The sequence below is a fragment of the Suillus clintonianus genome, assembly GCF_016758775.1.
Source record: "Suillus clintonianus strain FC179 chromosome Unknown DEU56scaffold_11, whole genome shotgun sequence".
Lineage (NCBI taxonomy): Eukaryota > Fungi > Basidiomycota > Agaricomycetes > Boletales > Suillaceae > Suillus > Suillus clintonianus.
The window spans coordinates 364,824-379,536 of record NW_024539235.1 but is presented as its reverse complement, the minus strand read 5'-3'; the positions used below and the strand labels follow the sequence as shown (position 1 = coordinate 379,536).

The window sequence follows — 14,713 nt, the reverse complement described above, 5'->3', positions numbered from 1 at the left end:
TTCGAGTGTTAGTACTTCAAGCTTCAACGCCTATATAGGTTCCATGGGATGTCTGGCATCACGAGCAATTGTGACGCCCATAACGGTGCAGTGTGCGAGCGCCAGTCAACGCCAAACTTCGACTAACTTTATTGTCATATACAGCTACGCCAGCGACTAGCAAATGGCATGACTCGAGTTCAAGTTCACGTTTTCCTTAACTTTCAAGTTTCCAGTTGACCCACTCTTCACAATTCAGTTGCCTTGATATGTGTTCATTGTCATTGATGTGAGATATCAATAACCTCATGCCATTGCTTCCTTGCAATTTGCCCTGCGGCAAATGTTTGCGACAAATAACGATACGTTCAAAAGTCCAAACCTTGGTGCTACCCTAATACTCGAAATCCATTCTGGCCAAAATAACAGCGAGCCCCGCTTGAACTGAATCAGGTCTTTATTATACTAATGGCCATGGACTTTGCCGCGAGCCGTCCTTGCCAGTGCCATGATGTCCATGACTCCTTCTGGATTCTACAGATCGATGTAGATCTGGATGCATGATACGCCAGCCTAGCCTCCAGCTCTCAGTTCGACCGTTCCAGTGCGGTCACTCCATTCATGTGTTCTTCTTCCGGTTGGTTCACGATCACATTGCCGCGGACCTGCACTGGAAGGTTCCCTGATGAATTGTTTCACCGCATCATGGGACTGATATGCCACAGTGGGCATCTAAAGTTACTCATAGTTACAGCAATATTTCTGATGCCAGAGCTTTTCCTGTGTAGAAATGCTGTAGATTTGACACAATACACAAATAAGCGGTACCAAGGCTGTCCCAGGCTGTTGACACAAACTCGGAAGGGGATTTAACTTGGATGAATATGTCGCTATTATATAATCATCGGTCTTTAACCCGTCTCTCCGGACATCTTCAAAATACCGGTCAACAACTCCGCGATCATGTGATGATTTGTTGATTCAATCATTTGAATGACACAGCCGTTATCCCGTGAGGCCTTCAAGTACCACGTCAAGACAACTTGGGCGCTATCACTTCTTGCTTCCCGTGTTGCCCTTACTGCTCGACATCACTTTCCAACGTCTCAGTGGCTCCAGTCTTTTTAGCGATTTTTCTCGGCTGAACGGTCTCCAAGACAGTCTTGTATAGTTCACATTTGGTCAACCCGTTTCGTAGCGTGCTGAACTTTACATGTCCCCGTGGTTTCAAAGCAATGGCGATAATAACATAGGACTGGGACGAAATGTGCATTGCGTCGCGCTGTCATGCATCTCATGAAATAAATGGCATTACTGTGTCTCGATTCGTGCGTGTTCTCTGTTGAATCGGATGTTGATGTTGCGGTTCTCGGATGTAGGAATATTGTTGGTGCTGCCTGCGCTATTGCCTAATGAAAATGCAGCCAGCAGTGGTTTGTACGGGGTCTTAATCGCCAACAACGCTCGTCGTCCACACGCTGTCATTTTGTGCGCCACAATACATCGCTCTGCTGGAATCCTGGAAATCTAATTGCCTAGGAGGCATTCCGGCAGATTGTCAGATTTTTTTTGGAGCTAAACTCACAATTCTGTGGTTATCCGCTGACTTCATGCTCCCTATGCTCCTAAAGAAGGTGATCGACGGGCAGGAGACTTGAATGGCGTGGGTTAATTAATTACATGTCTTTTGATCCGACTTACGAGTCATCTCCCGAAATCCCAAATCTCCTAGTGTAAGTATTACCTGTCGGTCCGATTTCCTCGCGTACCGTACAGGAAGTCCACTGAAGACCAGCAGGTATGCTGTACAGCACTGGTTATACCGGCCAAGCAGTGCCTCAATGGGTCACTGTTCTCTCTAGAATTCCAACTGGTGATTTTTCCCTTCACATGGCCCTAGCAGTATTTCATCTGTTATAAACAAACCTCTATCTTACTGTTCTCCAAACATTCGAATCCACCAGTATGGGCCGATCAGACAACAACATTTCCTTTTCGAAGACACATCCTACAATTCGTGTTCCAGTAGTCCAGCATGGCAGTTTGTGAGTTAGGAGTTAGCTAGAGCACCAGTGACTCACGAGCGTCATAGCACACAGCCAGCGATGCATCGCCAGAACATTTTGTCTTTGCCAGTATCTGACCAGTTGAGGTGAAGATTACCGTTGAATGTTCGTTCCATTCTTATTAGTTTTAAAAGGGACACACCAATGCGATCCCGCGAATATTTCCCTCCTGGACCTCCCCCAGGTCGCTACGCACAGTCTAGGTGTGTGGTTCGATATGTCGGCGACCGCTCCAGTTGATGGTAGTCTTAAGGGGTGTTTTTACATATTCTAACGTCGTCGATGATTCAAGGTAATCGAGTCTGCGTACGGTATGTCACCCGGAGCTCAGATCTTTCTCCCATTTTCTTTATCTAGTGCATACGGCTCTGCGGGAGTCGATTCGCCTGCTCATTTTCTAGGTGGAAATTCGAATAGATATCTTCATATTGAAGATTCTATGCAGCCACAGCAGGGCACGGCATTTCAGTATCCGGTAATGGATGCGCCATCGTACCACGAAGGCAATGCCGGTTATGCCTTACGACGAGTGCAGCACCCAATTTCGCCTGCTGACGTTGGCGTTAGCGCAAGGTATTAAAATTTGTGCACGGCATTCCATGCTTGAGGCTCATTTTTTCCCATTTATGCAGCTCTGCGGATATCCGCTACGGGTTAGATGATAGTCGGCCTGCTCAGGTTCCAGGTGGAATTCCGGATAGAAATTTGGTGATTGCAAATCCTGTGCCGCGGCAAGACACAGGATTGCAGCCGTTCCCACCATACGGAAGCAGAGCCATTGCTTGGGGATACGAAGACGACATTAGACATGCCCCACAATCGCAAACCGCAGAATCATTCACACCCACAGTCTTATATGATCCAGCTCACCGCCATTTAGACCATTCCCCTTATGACCTAACACCCCCTCACCCTTTGCCGTCGTCATCATCGTCGATTCCAGCATCCAGGACGGAGACATCTAATCCTAGTGCACATCAGCCGACACCTTTCGTTGACCACACTATCCAAGCTGTGTCGTTTCGTAATCATGACGCTCAGCAGCCAGGTTCTCAGGTTTTCCTCGTCGACGGCTGCTTGATCGATTTGGGTGACCTTCCTGACCAGGGAACCAATGACGGTAGCATAACCATCGGCAGATGTCTTCGCAGTGACTCACCGTGCGGCCTTTGGGTGAGAGCGGACAAGGGTACGATCAAGCGCCACGCGCAGAGATGGCATGGTGTTGCTCGTGGAGGTGACACCAGCAAAGTCTCATGTACATGGACCGAGTGTAACACCGAGATGCAAAAGAGCGCTGTGCCACGGCATACTCTTTGCAAGCACTTCCGCGAAGCATTTCAGTGTAATGGGTGTTCGAGACTTTTCACACGGGGCTACTCTTGGAGATCTCATGCTGAAAAGTGCGCGTCAGGTGTTTATGGATACAGTGTAAGGTATTGCGCTAGCACTCGTGTCATTAGTGTGAAAGGCGTGTCCACGAGACAGGTCGGCCACTTATAGATGGGTGAGTATGATTTTTCTCTGATTTTGTCGATGACGAGCTTATTTATGCCAATCAGAAGGGACCGATTGAAGCAGCTGAGGCTGCTGCGACTTCCACGCAGCCACTCAAGCCACGATTCGTGGAACATACCCCTATTTATTGCAATGACATCATCCTGCAGCTGTAGACCAGCGCTATCCTTACCTACCTGCCTACGATCATCAATTATACCCTCACTTGTCTCTTTTGTGATACCCCCTCAAAAGAAAAGAAAAATGTCTTAGGGACAGCTTTGTGTTCGACAGATGTTCGGCGTTACCGTACTTAAGTAACTCTGAATCGTTTCTTGAATATATAATCTGTCCTGGGAGCTGCATGGCCGCCTAAGTGTGTTTCAAGATTGGTACGCGCACAAGCGGTGGAGTACTCAAGCCTGTCGCAAGCGCTGGGTGTAGCTATTTCAGCTTTCTCACATTAATGCATTGCACTCCACGCTTTACCAGGTGCCGCTACTAATACGTATCATGGCCTATGGTATTATGCGCTATGGCAGAAGTATGGCAGGCAACTGGCAAGCTGTGGCGGATCAATATAATCGTACTAAGAAAACCAACTACATACTAGTACTTATTCGTAAATTTTAAATCCTCACAGCTTGTTTACACTTTGGCACGGACTGCACAGTGCCATTGGCACCATTGTAGCAATTGTATGTCTAGGGTCTCGTACAGCAAGCACATCATATGGCTGATTTGACTGATTTATGCGACCCTATGCATGCACTCGCAATCTCAGGTCCAGATCTGATACGGGCGGCCTCTTAGCATGCGTACTAGTACGCCCATGGGCCATGATGTGAAAATGCTGGCACTCGACTTAAATGATTTACTGCGTGTACCCTGCACACCGCTGAGATCGGCAGAATGCTCGGGTAAGTCAGTTTGAAAACAAAGTCTGAGAGTTGGCAGCTGTCGGCAGTCGGTAATGAAGGTTGGCCGATGCCGGACTATATATGATTTAATAAAGATCGTACCCGACTCGGAATCCAGTGTACATTCCCTCTTCAAGTTCAGACCAAACACTGAGCCTCTCCTCTGAGATGGCCTGCCAGTGGACCTTCCTACTACGAACCTTCCAGAGCAGCCAAGCTTGCACATCTTCGAGCATCACCATTACTGCGAGGCTTGCAAACAGCGGCCGGGTTCCACTGATGTAGTAACACCCACTCAACATGACATGCACTGGCATGACTTGGAAATACCGTGGTATAATACTAATACAAGGCCAAACGCACGGATATGTGGCAGCTGCCAGTGGAAGTCAGTGAGTGGGTCCATAACCATACAAATGATCACTCCTCCCCGGGCCCATCGTTGAATCAACTTCGAGGGTCTACTCAATGATGACATGTCGTGGTCTCAGTCACTCTACTGTTGGCTGCGCTCCCTTGGTCACTTTTCCAAGACTTACGAAACCGCTGGCTATTCTTCGTCGCTGGACCATTCATTCCCTTTCCATATGATTGGAGCTGGCCAACCTTGCTGTACTAGTATGTCCTTACACTGCCCCCTGGCCGCTCGCGTGCCAGGCCTATGAACACATATAATATGCGGTGCCGGCTGCTTTATTTTGCGTCTCACTTTGCTCTTTCACAACCTTGATTCACGTAACTTGAATGTCCGAGTCGAGCAGCACCGTCCCCCATGGACTCGCTGTTCATGCCCATTCCGCTGTGCGGGAGAATCTCTCATCACCTGTTCAGTATGAGAGTTTCTTTGCGTGGACTCATTATATCAGAGCTGACGATTTACAGGGAACTTTCATACATCACAAGGGTGGTGCTACACTTTCCTTTGGATACTTATCAGCTGCTGGCGGAGGCACTAGGTGGCGCACCCAATCTAATGCAAGTGACTTCTTTCAAGCACGACTCCGTCCTCACATCCAGTTTTCATAGGAATGCATTTTTGCCGTCATTTGTAGAAGTACAAATCGACAATGGCACTACGAGCATGCAATATTGCGGACACATAAGGTGTGCGTCCCGATACATGCGTGATTAGTCTGTGAGACAGCGATATCAGTGAAATACTACCTTTACAAAATTCTTTCCCTGACTCAATCTTTGATGGTCACTCAAGGTAACCGAATCTGCGTACCATTCGCCATGTTGCTCATGCTTTCTTCGTTCTGTAGTCCGCAGGACGCAAGCATGGCTCCACATCTTCACAACTCCATGTCAAATATGTATCCACCCTATCAAGCGGCAAGTGGCATGGGATGGGACCATACAACAACTCCCGAACCGGGTATTGGCTTCTCCGGTATCGAGTTCACACTTGATGGGGATTTGAACGGCCATGCTGCTCTTCAACTTCATCATCCTTCATTGCCTGAGGAACTTTTCCAGACCACACAGCATCTTCTTCCTCCAGTATCCTTCAATAATACCATCGCCCCTCTTTCCGGCGTCCAGCCCCCATTCCTTCGTAATCCAGTCTTTTCCGAAATCTCTGCAGACCACCGAATCTCTCATCATACGGAACACCAAAGTCAGCTGGCACACGGGCAAATTCAACAGCCTGGTTGTCCTCGGGCTTACATGGTTGATGGTCTCCTGGTTGACGAAGAATACCTCATAGGCGAGAACGCCGACGATAATTGGATAAACGTTCACACATGCGACCGGGAAGACTCTCCCTGTGGTCTCTGGGTGAAAACAGACAGGTCCTCTATCATGCGCCACGGACAGCGGTGGCATCGGGACGCTCGAGGTTGTGGGGATAGAAAAGTCACTTGCCCGTGGTCAGGCTGCAACAGCCAGTTGCGAGCAGGTGCCATCCCACGACATACTTTGAGCGCTCACTTCGGTGCAACGTGGACTTGCAGTGTTGCTAGATGCTCAAAAGTTTTCACGCGTCATGATAGCTTCAAGGCTCACTCTCGAAAGTGTGGCAGTCTCGGGGCAACCGTGAAGTACGACAATAGTACTTGTGTCATCAATACAAAAAACGTTTTTCGACATCAGAGTTGAGTAAGTCGTCATCATTGTTTACCCTTTTTGTTGTTAACCGAACTCGTACTTTCGTCAGAAAAACGACAGAAACCACGACGGCAGGATCGCGTTAATCTCTCTCTCACGCTTTCGGTTGTTGCACGATATATCCACGTTCCATATTTCTGACACGAACCTCACGAACTCGCCATGAAATCACGCATACAGCAATCTATGTAGCATAGTACTAGAACGCCCCAATAATGATGTGTGCCCGCGTTCATGCACAGGCCGTCATAATTATGTCCATCTTGCCGCACAAGGGACAGTGCTGTCCCATTACGCAGCGATAAGGTTCAAGTTTACAGGAAGTTTACAGGAAGATTCGATCCGCAAAATCGAATAAAGCTTGTAAGTGGGAGTATTTACTAAACGCTCGATTCGAAAAGTGGCCTCTCAAGTGCCTAATTCTTGATCAATGACCAGCCGGGTCGTAAGACAGGCAAAATGGATGAAGGAGTCATGCATGGTCCCGTGAGTGTGTTCATGAATCGCAGCAGATACAGGTAGCCGATGCAAGGCAAAAATATACGCTAAGCGATATCAGGTCTGCGAGGGATACTGACTATTCTGCTGTGCCTGAGCCATAGTGGACCGCTGCTGCCGAAAGAAATGCACCACCATTAAAGGCCGCTACCCTATCATCGGTCGAAGCTAGCTCACCTGCATCAACCGAAGAGCTTGGTCCATCTGTTCCTGTGTGAATTGACCACCGGGAAGCGTTTGCAACACCGGAAAGTAATGAGCCTGCCGTGGAACGGTATTTCCAGGCATCTGAGGAGGCTGCATGGGTAGTTGCGGTTGTGCAGAGGGTGGTCGGGGAGAAGCAGCGTTGGAAGGCGTGCCTACATTGCGTGGAGGAGTTGCTTGCGGTGCCACGCCAGGCGATGATGTTGCAGCGCGCGACTGATATGGAGGTGACAGGTGGGCACCAGCAGGAAGGCCGTTTATGGTAGGAACGGGGCTACCTTGTGCCGGCACTTGGGATTGGGATTGGGCTTGAGCTTGGGCGGCCTGTGCGGCTGCAGCGATAGCACGAGCTTGAGCGGCTTGGGCTTGCAACACGTGCTGAGGGGACATACGAGCCCCTGTAACGGCTACTGATGCCATTGGTGTTGGCATTCGCTGTTGCTGAGAGATATTGACCTGCGCCACAGGTTGATTCCGTATTTGCGGGACAGCCTGTGCAGGCTGGGCTGCTGGTCTTGGCGTTCCATTTGGCTGCTGTTGCTGGGCTGCTGCTGCCGTCGCCGCCGCCTGTTGAGGTTGCTAGCAACTCGCTGTCAGAACAACGCTCGAGAAAAGGCGGGACAACAATACATACACCAGCTGCGGCCGCGGCCGCTTGCAGCCTTGGGTCGCGCTGCATCATTGCTTGACGAGTAAGTTCCTCGTGGCGACGTCGCGCAAGAAGTAATTCTTGTTGCTCCCTCGACTCTTTCTCATACTTCATACGACTAAGTTCAGCTGGTGTCAGTTTAGGCATTTTCTGATACTGCCCATGTGTATCATGAATGTTGGATGCCTTTCGCTGATTCACTAATGAATTTACACGAACTGGTAAGTGCTGGTAAGGTGTAAATCACGAATGTAGCTCACTGGACGCTTTTTGCGCGGCTTCGCGCTTCTTCGCAGCTTTGCGCATCGTCTCATACATGAATGTATGTCTCCGCCGTTTTTTGGTGTCAGACGTCAGGCCCGCTCCAGGGCTTTGGTTCTGTGTAACTGACATACTAGCTAACCGCTTAACGCCTCTCGTTGTCATCTGTCCTTGAGCTGAGGTTGATGCTGGCGGCGGCGTGCGCTCCGCATTGACAGGGGAGTTGACATCAGGATGGAATCTGTGTCCGCTACCGAAGCGGCTGCTCCAACGTTCGAAGCATTCCCAGGGAGTTCGTTTATCAGTGGAAATAGTGACACGCGAGGAGTTGAATGAGTCCGAAACTAGAAGCCAGTTATTGGGATATCTATCCACGAGGGTTTTGAGCAGGGAGTCTTCATCCGAGCTCCAAAGATGCTCCGAACGCTTCTTGCCATCTTTCGATGGCAGTCCGAGGGAGCTAACTGCGGATGGCCTACTGCCCTCAAAAAGGTCTGCAAATAACAGAATCAGCATAACTATCACTTTCTGACCCCAACCTTACCTGAGGCAGTATCATCCACTGTCTTCCCAATCGCACCATCGAAATCCACAGCCACTGCTGCTTCTTCAGCAAACATCCACTCCCCGTTCACCCAACGCCTAGCAGGTTGCAAAGGTCCAAGAAGCGTCGGCTTAGAGTGCATGAAGCGACCCAACGGTGCCATCTTCGTAAATCCAGCATCCTCGAGACGCCTGTTATCCTCTCCCGACTTCTTATCTTTCTTCTTCCCCTCATTCGAGCTGGAAATAACATCTGGCATGCCGAGCGGTTGAAGGTCGGGGAAAATGTCCGAGAGATCAGCGATGGGTAGCGACGGCTCAATACCAGAGTCATCTGTAGTCAGATCTGAGAGTGCCTTGACAAGGATGAGATCGTCGTCGTCGAGGAAAAGCTTTAGCTCATCCGAGTATGCGATCTGCTCCCTGAGCGGTGCATACAAACTCGCTTTGGACGCTTTGGACGACGATCCCGTAGGAGTAGCATCCGGTTGCGTATTTTGCTGCGAGGCAAGATTAGGATCCGTTGAATGTGCCTTGAGACCAGTCTGATCATCGCTCTCGACCTTGGCTTGGTCTTCCTGCTGCGCGTCCACGTTCATCGTATTTGAGTCTTGCAGGGCTGAAGGATCTTCAACATCTTCGACTTTGGGCTGGACATGGTCGGGGCCTGGAGTCTGGTGCTGACTACTGTCAATGGACTCATTAGACCCTGTTCCGTCCAGTGCTTCCTCTAAGGCGTCACGCGACTCTAGAGCGTCTACGATATCTCTTTGCTCCGCCTCTCCCTCCTCTTCATCGCCATCGGATTCGTCTGCCATAGGGGTATAGCCATTATGCTCCGCAGGCCGCGAATCCGTGTCTACATCTTCCATAGGGACATTTTGAGAAGACCTGGGACGCTTCCACAAAACACAGATGCCAAGCCTAACCCTCTCCTCGCGACTCCCTGCGTCATGCCACTCCAGTACAGCAGTCGACAGGTTAAACGCGAGAACATATTTCCAGCGTCGCTCCTCGCGAAAATCAACGCGCATCCATTTCTAACTAGAATGTAAGCCACATGCACCGCGAGAATCATGGAGATCATGCCATTTCGTCCATAAGATAGTCCCAGTGGGTCTTGGTCAAACCCCCGAGGTTCTTTTGTCTTTTGGGCTGCCTATAACTCCACTTTGCGACATTCTCGAGGCTTTCGACGCGTTCAAGGGCACGCGTGAGCCTGACTTCGGCAATGGCAACCTACATACTTGTGAGTACTTCGGCTGTAATAGATCTACGTCACATACACCCCAGTCACGCGTGCTCAAGCACTTGGTGGCACGAGAGACCTTCTTCCAGACAGGGTTTGCACGAATGGTTGCACCCCACTTGGTCAGGCCCATCGGTGTCCATTCATCCTTGGTCTTTCCGTCTGCGTTGTCACGTTCCTTATCTCGCTTTTTCTGTTTGGCAGACTTGCTCTTGCGGAGATATTCAGGAGGCAATGATTTGATCGGAGGTAGACTGTAGGCGGGGTTGAAATGATGATGATGATGTTGTTGTTGCTGCTGATGTTGTTGTTGATGCCGTGGCGCCTCTACAGGTGTTGAAGCAGCAGACGGTGTCTCCTCAGGTGGCTCGCTCTCGGCCTCATCGAAGCTGAATGCCGGGTCAGCCACTGGAGATGTGGGGGTGGGAATGAGGAGGGAAGGTTGAATAACTGCAACGTCCACAGTGGGATAGACTATGGCGCGAGGCGTAATTTTCTGGCCGGGCGAAGGTGATGGAAGGACGAGATCAGGCGAGAGTTCTCTAACTTCGTCCATGGGTACGTCCCTTTCCTCCACGTCGACGAGTACTTCTGCGACTTCACTTACCTCGTCGATGGTGACATTTGCATGTTCAGGAGAACGTGGCGAGAATGTACGAGATTTCGAACGAGACGTGTGGCGGGTCAGGGATTGACTGCGACGACTGACTGATCGCTGAGAGGGCGATCGCGAAAGCGCTACGAGATTCAGTTCATCCGGCTCGTCGTCTGTTCTCGGGCGTTTGTGCGATATGGAAGTGGCGCGGGGAGGTGACCCTTCCGGTATCGATATGGCCAAGGGGTCATCGGATTCTGGAACTTGAAGTAATATGGATGATTCGGAGTGAGGTGAAGCAGGAGGCTCTGACATGGGGGAATCGACATCGATGACGTCCGGTAGTTCTATAGGTTTAAACTCCTCATGAGTTGGAGGTGATGAAGTGGCACATAGTTCGCTCTGTGGAATATTTGACACCATGGCCGCATCGGGACTGGTGGGGATGAGCACGTTAACGAGGAAAATCGGTGAATAACGCCACGAACTTCTCGTTGAGATCATATTTATCTAACCAATCCTGTAGTCCATCTTCGTCCTCATCGTCAGCCATGGATATGGACCCTGCGTTTTGCCGTCTCCTCATCATACGGTACATTTCGCGAAGGAGTTCATTTCTGCGATGTGAAATTACTCTGCACACATACTAGCGTAAACATTGTGTAGTGGTATTGAATATAGTGCACTCACTCGAGTTGTGCCACACGTTCCTCCACAAGAGCTTCAATTGACAGCGATGGCATAGAGCTCTTTCCACCACTCTAGCTTTCAAACACAGGTACGTAAAATGCGGGCAGAAATCGGTTCAAAGATGGAAGTCCTAATGTCGCTGGTCGTGTTTGCTGGAATATCGGACGTGTCTCAGAGTGTTTTCGGTGAATCCTCCAGCGTCAATATAATCTGGGATGAGAGGATGAAGGTCACGGTGGACGAGAGGAGGGGTTATGTACAAGCTTTGCAATTTAATTGAAGGGGTCAAGGACTCCCACGGGCTGAATACCGTGTCATTGCTCGGACTTGAGATTCATATATCGGCCCACCATCGACCTTCCTCATGATGCGTCCTGCTCGTCAATCAATGAGCCTTGCTCGCTTTTTGTCACGAGTGCAGCATAGAAGTGCGTTTGTTTCACTTCTGGCAAAGCTCATACATAACTCTCTCTCTCAGCTCTGCACCAGACGAGAGTCCAGTATGCCATCACCAGCCTTGAGATGCCAGCCATGTCGCCCACTATGACAGAAGGTGGCATTTCTTCCTGGAAAAAGAGGGAAGGCGAGTCTTTCTCTGCAGGAGATGTCCTGCTAGAAATTGTATGAACTTTGCGTGTTTCCGTTCACACACGGAACCTCACCGACCCAACAGGAAACTGACAAGGCCACCATTGACGTCGAGGCACAGGATGATGGTATTTTGGGTAAAATCATTGTTTGTCTCCTCATTTCATAGCAATTACAACAAGCACTGACTGCAATCCAGGTCCAAGACGGTAGCAAGAACATCCAGGTTGGCAAAGTCATTGCCCTCCTTGCTGAGGAAGGAGACGACATCTCGAACCTTGAGGCACCCAAGGAGGAGTCGAAGCCAGCACCTCCCCCTCCGAAACCCGAGACTCAGGCAGCTCCACTCCCACCTCCGGCACCGGCACCTCAACCTATCGCTCCCAAAGTGTCGCACCACCCGAAGCACTCGAAGCACTTACTACCCTCGGTGATACGCCTCCTCATTGAAGGTAACATTGCTGATGCGGAAGCTATCCCGGGTACGGGTGTTCGTGGAATGCTTACCAAGGGTGACGTACTTGCGTACCTCGGGAGAGCGTCGAGTCCAATGGGAACTTTCAAGGAAGCGAAGAAGGAGGTTTCAGCGCCGAAAAAGGTTGAGGAAGTCAAGGTATAGTTCATCACATACGCTTGATCTCACACTTGTTCACAACATCATTCAGCCACTAGACGGTGCTGCAATCCGCCAGCTTATTGTCTCTGGCCTAGCCGCCAAAACGAAGCCTGCACTTGGTGAATCATTTTTCTGTAAATCATGTTGTAAAGCATCTGAAGCTCTCGCTAGCACCTACAACACCAGCAACCTTTGACGCCATCATCGCCGACTACCTCCCTTCTTCGCCATCTTCCCCAAAGGCTGCCCCCATACCCATATCGTCAACGAAGGCACAAGACAGCTCTGCTAGGTACTTCGATGGGTTACTCTAATTAATGTTATATCGTACCCCCCGTTCCGTAGACGTTGCTTAGATTTTTGTGTTATTGATACTCATTTATCACAAGTCATGTTACCTGTCTATGTAAGATGTTTGAAGTACTGGTCCCCTCCTTTTACATTGAGAAAACCCGATGGCTCGCCACAACCTCCATTGAGGAGCAGGGCACACGTTGCTTCAGTGGGCGACATCATCGTCCAAAGCAAGACACTGTTCTGGTCAGCCTCGGCCTTTAGAACTAAATCAAAACAATCTCACTCGAAACTCGATAAAAGAATCTGACATGCCACCCCGCGGCCTCGGCACGGGCACTAAGAACTGCAAACTCAACAAACCCTCCTGCTCAAGGCGAAGGGATGTCTTTGTCGAGTTCTGCAAAGCTCGCAGCGTGCGTGACAGAGGTGCAAAACGATAGCTAATATCGATCATCTCAGTCAATTCTAGTACACGCATCACAACAAATCACAATACCTGAAGCTGACACTGCGCGAACACTCGAATGTTTCTAGCACCTCTCTGTCGTTTGGATAGTCCATCTGCAGCAGATTGGAACCCAAACCCTGTACAAACTCACAAACTCACTTCAGTGCTGCCGAATGCTCCCGTTCCCTGTATTCGAAAGAGGGGTTTGGCGGGAACGCCTCTTTGCGCTGTCTGGATATCTGCTACAGGGTTGGCGATCAACGTTATTTTTTCACAGGATGGATCAAGCTCTGCAAGGGCATCACGGAGCCAGAACGATGACTGGTCACAGTGTGAGCAGCGTCATGAGTTCGATGTGCGCCAAACAGACCTTGAAAATGATCTTGAGGGCGCTAAATAAGGTATAAGGACAAAGGACGAAGCACTTGAGGAGACACCCAACGTCTGTTCAGCATCAAATGGGAGCTCTAAGTTCGGCTCAGTATCGAAAGTCGATATCTCACACGTCGTCGTGGGCCCTGACGAGTCTTCTGCACTGCAACACATCTGTGCAGTCGTTCAAGCCAAGAGGATAAGAACTTACAGAACAAGTGTCAAGGGGTATCCAGGCCCCTCATATGTGAGACGCATGCTCGTCCGCTTCTCGTTACCGCCGAAGTGCTGATCGATACTATTGGCATTGGGACGCCGTCCCTCGTTGCCCCTCTCGTCATCTGAGGCATCATCGGCTCGACGCCACTGCTTGTGCTTCGAACCTGTACTGCCTGAGGAAGACATGTTCGCAGTTCCAAAAATATTCAGGCATTCAAGCAAGGTGTTCAGAGGAATTTCAAAAGACGTGGCGTCTCGATCGATGTCAGGTGGAGACAACTGAGACGGGGCAGCCTGCAGGTTGTCGGTGTTGAATGACCACTCGTCAAAATGGTCCGCATAGATGTATGACGTTGCTATGGGAAATTGTACAGATGTCTCGGGGAACAGACAAATGCGTACCTAGCAGTGTTCGCGCTTCCTCGACGGTGACAGTCATCCCACTGTTGGCTGTCAATGTCATAGACGCTCGCTTCAACCATACTTTTCAGCGATCAATCACAATTCGAAGCAGTGCACTCACATTCGAGAAGCCAATTCCGCGTAGGAGGGAGGCGAAATATCGAACATCGTGTACAGATGCTGTTAAAAGCTGGTGTACGTCTCAGCTGGGAGGACGCTCCAGGAGGCAGATAAATGTCGCACAGGTTTGGCCTTATCTAGTTGAATTGGCTGCGACATTATTTGCGACATTTTGTACTCTCCCCAGGTAGTACTTGGAATTAGACTTGTGCGGCGTGCCACGAGTCAGGCGCATCAACAAAAGAATCACTAGCGTGTATGGCCGGTTACTGCCTCGTATGGCTTACAAACCCCGAACAGAATGGTAGAAGGTATGCATGAGCTTGTAGCATGTATAGTATGCAAGTAGTAAAACGACATATGTGTCGCATGTAAAGCTTGCACACGA

At 49.9% G+C, this 14,713-nt stretch overlaps 5 protein-coding genes across 5 annotated transcripts; 3 read left to right on the top strand and 2 right to left on the bottom strand.

Annotated features, from left to right (window-relative positions):
* Positions 1-1,598: 1,598 nt before the first annotated feature.
* DEU56DRAFT_58322 (uncharacterized protein) lies at positions 1,599-3,729 on the top strand. Its single transcript, XM_041346926.1, has 7 exons — positions 1,599-2,024; positions 2,072-2,131; positions 2,180-2,248; positions 2,299-2,337; positions 2,403-2,618; positions 2,678-3,552; positions 3,608-3,729. The coding sequence occupies exons 1-6, from the start codon at positions 1,945-1,947 to the stop codon at positions 3,546-3,548; spliced, it is 1,335 nt and encodes a 444-aa protein (XP_041212464.1). The 5' UTR covers positions 1,599-1,944; the 3' UTR covers positions 3,549-3,552; positions 3,608-3,729.
* A 1,264-nt stretch (positions 3,730-4,993) lies between these two features.
* DEU56DRAFT_58302 (uncharacterized protein) lies at positions 4,994-6,932 on the top strand. Its single transcript, XM_041346925.1, has 5 exons — positions 4,994-5,292; positions 5,345-5,566; positions 5,616-5,672; positions 5,728-6,565; positions 6,624-6,932. The coding sequence occupies exons 1-4, from the start codon at positions 5,207-5,209 to the stop codon at positions 6,563-6,565; spliced, it is 1,203 nt and encodes a 400-aa protein (XP_041212463.1). The 5' UTR covers positions 4,994-5,206; the 3' UTR covers positions 6,624-6,932.
* Positions 6,823-11,509, bottom strand: DEU56DRAFT_781502 (uncharacterized protein). Its single transcript, XM_041352041.1, has 9 exons — positions 11,264-11,509; positions 11,062-11,208; positions 10,016-11,009; positions 9,819-9,968; positions 8,731-9,769; positions 8,186-8,680; positions 7,911-8,125; positions 7,250-7,855; positions 6,823-7,186 (listed from the first exon to the last, which is right to left on the bottom strand). Exons 1-9 carry the CDS (start codon positions 11,314-11,316, stop codon positions 7,130-7,132), a joined length of 3,756 nt encoding a protein of 1,251 aa, XP_041212462.1. The 5' UTR covers positions 11,317-11,509; the 3' UTR covers positions 6,823-7,129.
* A 60-nt stretch (positions 11,510-11,569) lies between these two features.
* DEU56DRAFT_781495 (pyruvate dehydrogenase X component) lies at positions 11,570-12,872 on the top strand. Its single transcript, XM_041352040.1, has 6 exons — positions 11,570-11,691; positions 11,742-11,884; positions 11,937-11,999; positions 12,051-12,464; positions 12,517-12,586; positions 12,639-12,872. The coding sequence occupies exons 1-6, from the start codon at positions 11,628-11,630 to the stop codon at positions 12,779-12,781; spliced, it is 897 nt and encodes a 298-aa protein (XP_041212461.1). The 5' UTR covers positions 11,570-11,627; the 3' UTR covers positions 12,782-12,872.
* DEU56DRAFT_781491 (Rad1/Rec1/Rad17) lies at positions 12,873-14,705 on the bottom strand. Its single transcript, XM_041352039.1, has 10 exons — positions 14,449-14,705; positions 14,327-14,395; positions 14,206-14,275; positions 13,796-14,159; positions 13,655-13,747; positions 13,583-13,604; positions 13,372-13,533; positions 13,261-13,325; positions 13,048-13,204; positions 12,873-12,999 (listed from the first exon to the last, which is right to left on the bottom strand). Exons 1-10 carry the CDS (start codon positions 14,494-14,496, stop codon positions 12,967-12,969), a joined length of 1,083 nt encoding a protein of 360 aa, XP_041212460.1. The 5' UTR covers positions 14,497-14,705; the 3' UTR covers positions 12,873-12,966.
* Between the last annotated feature and the right edge of the window lie 8 nt (positions 14,706-14,713).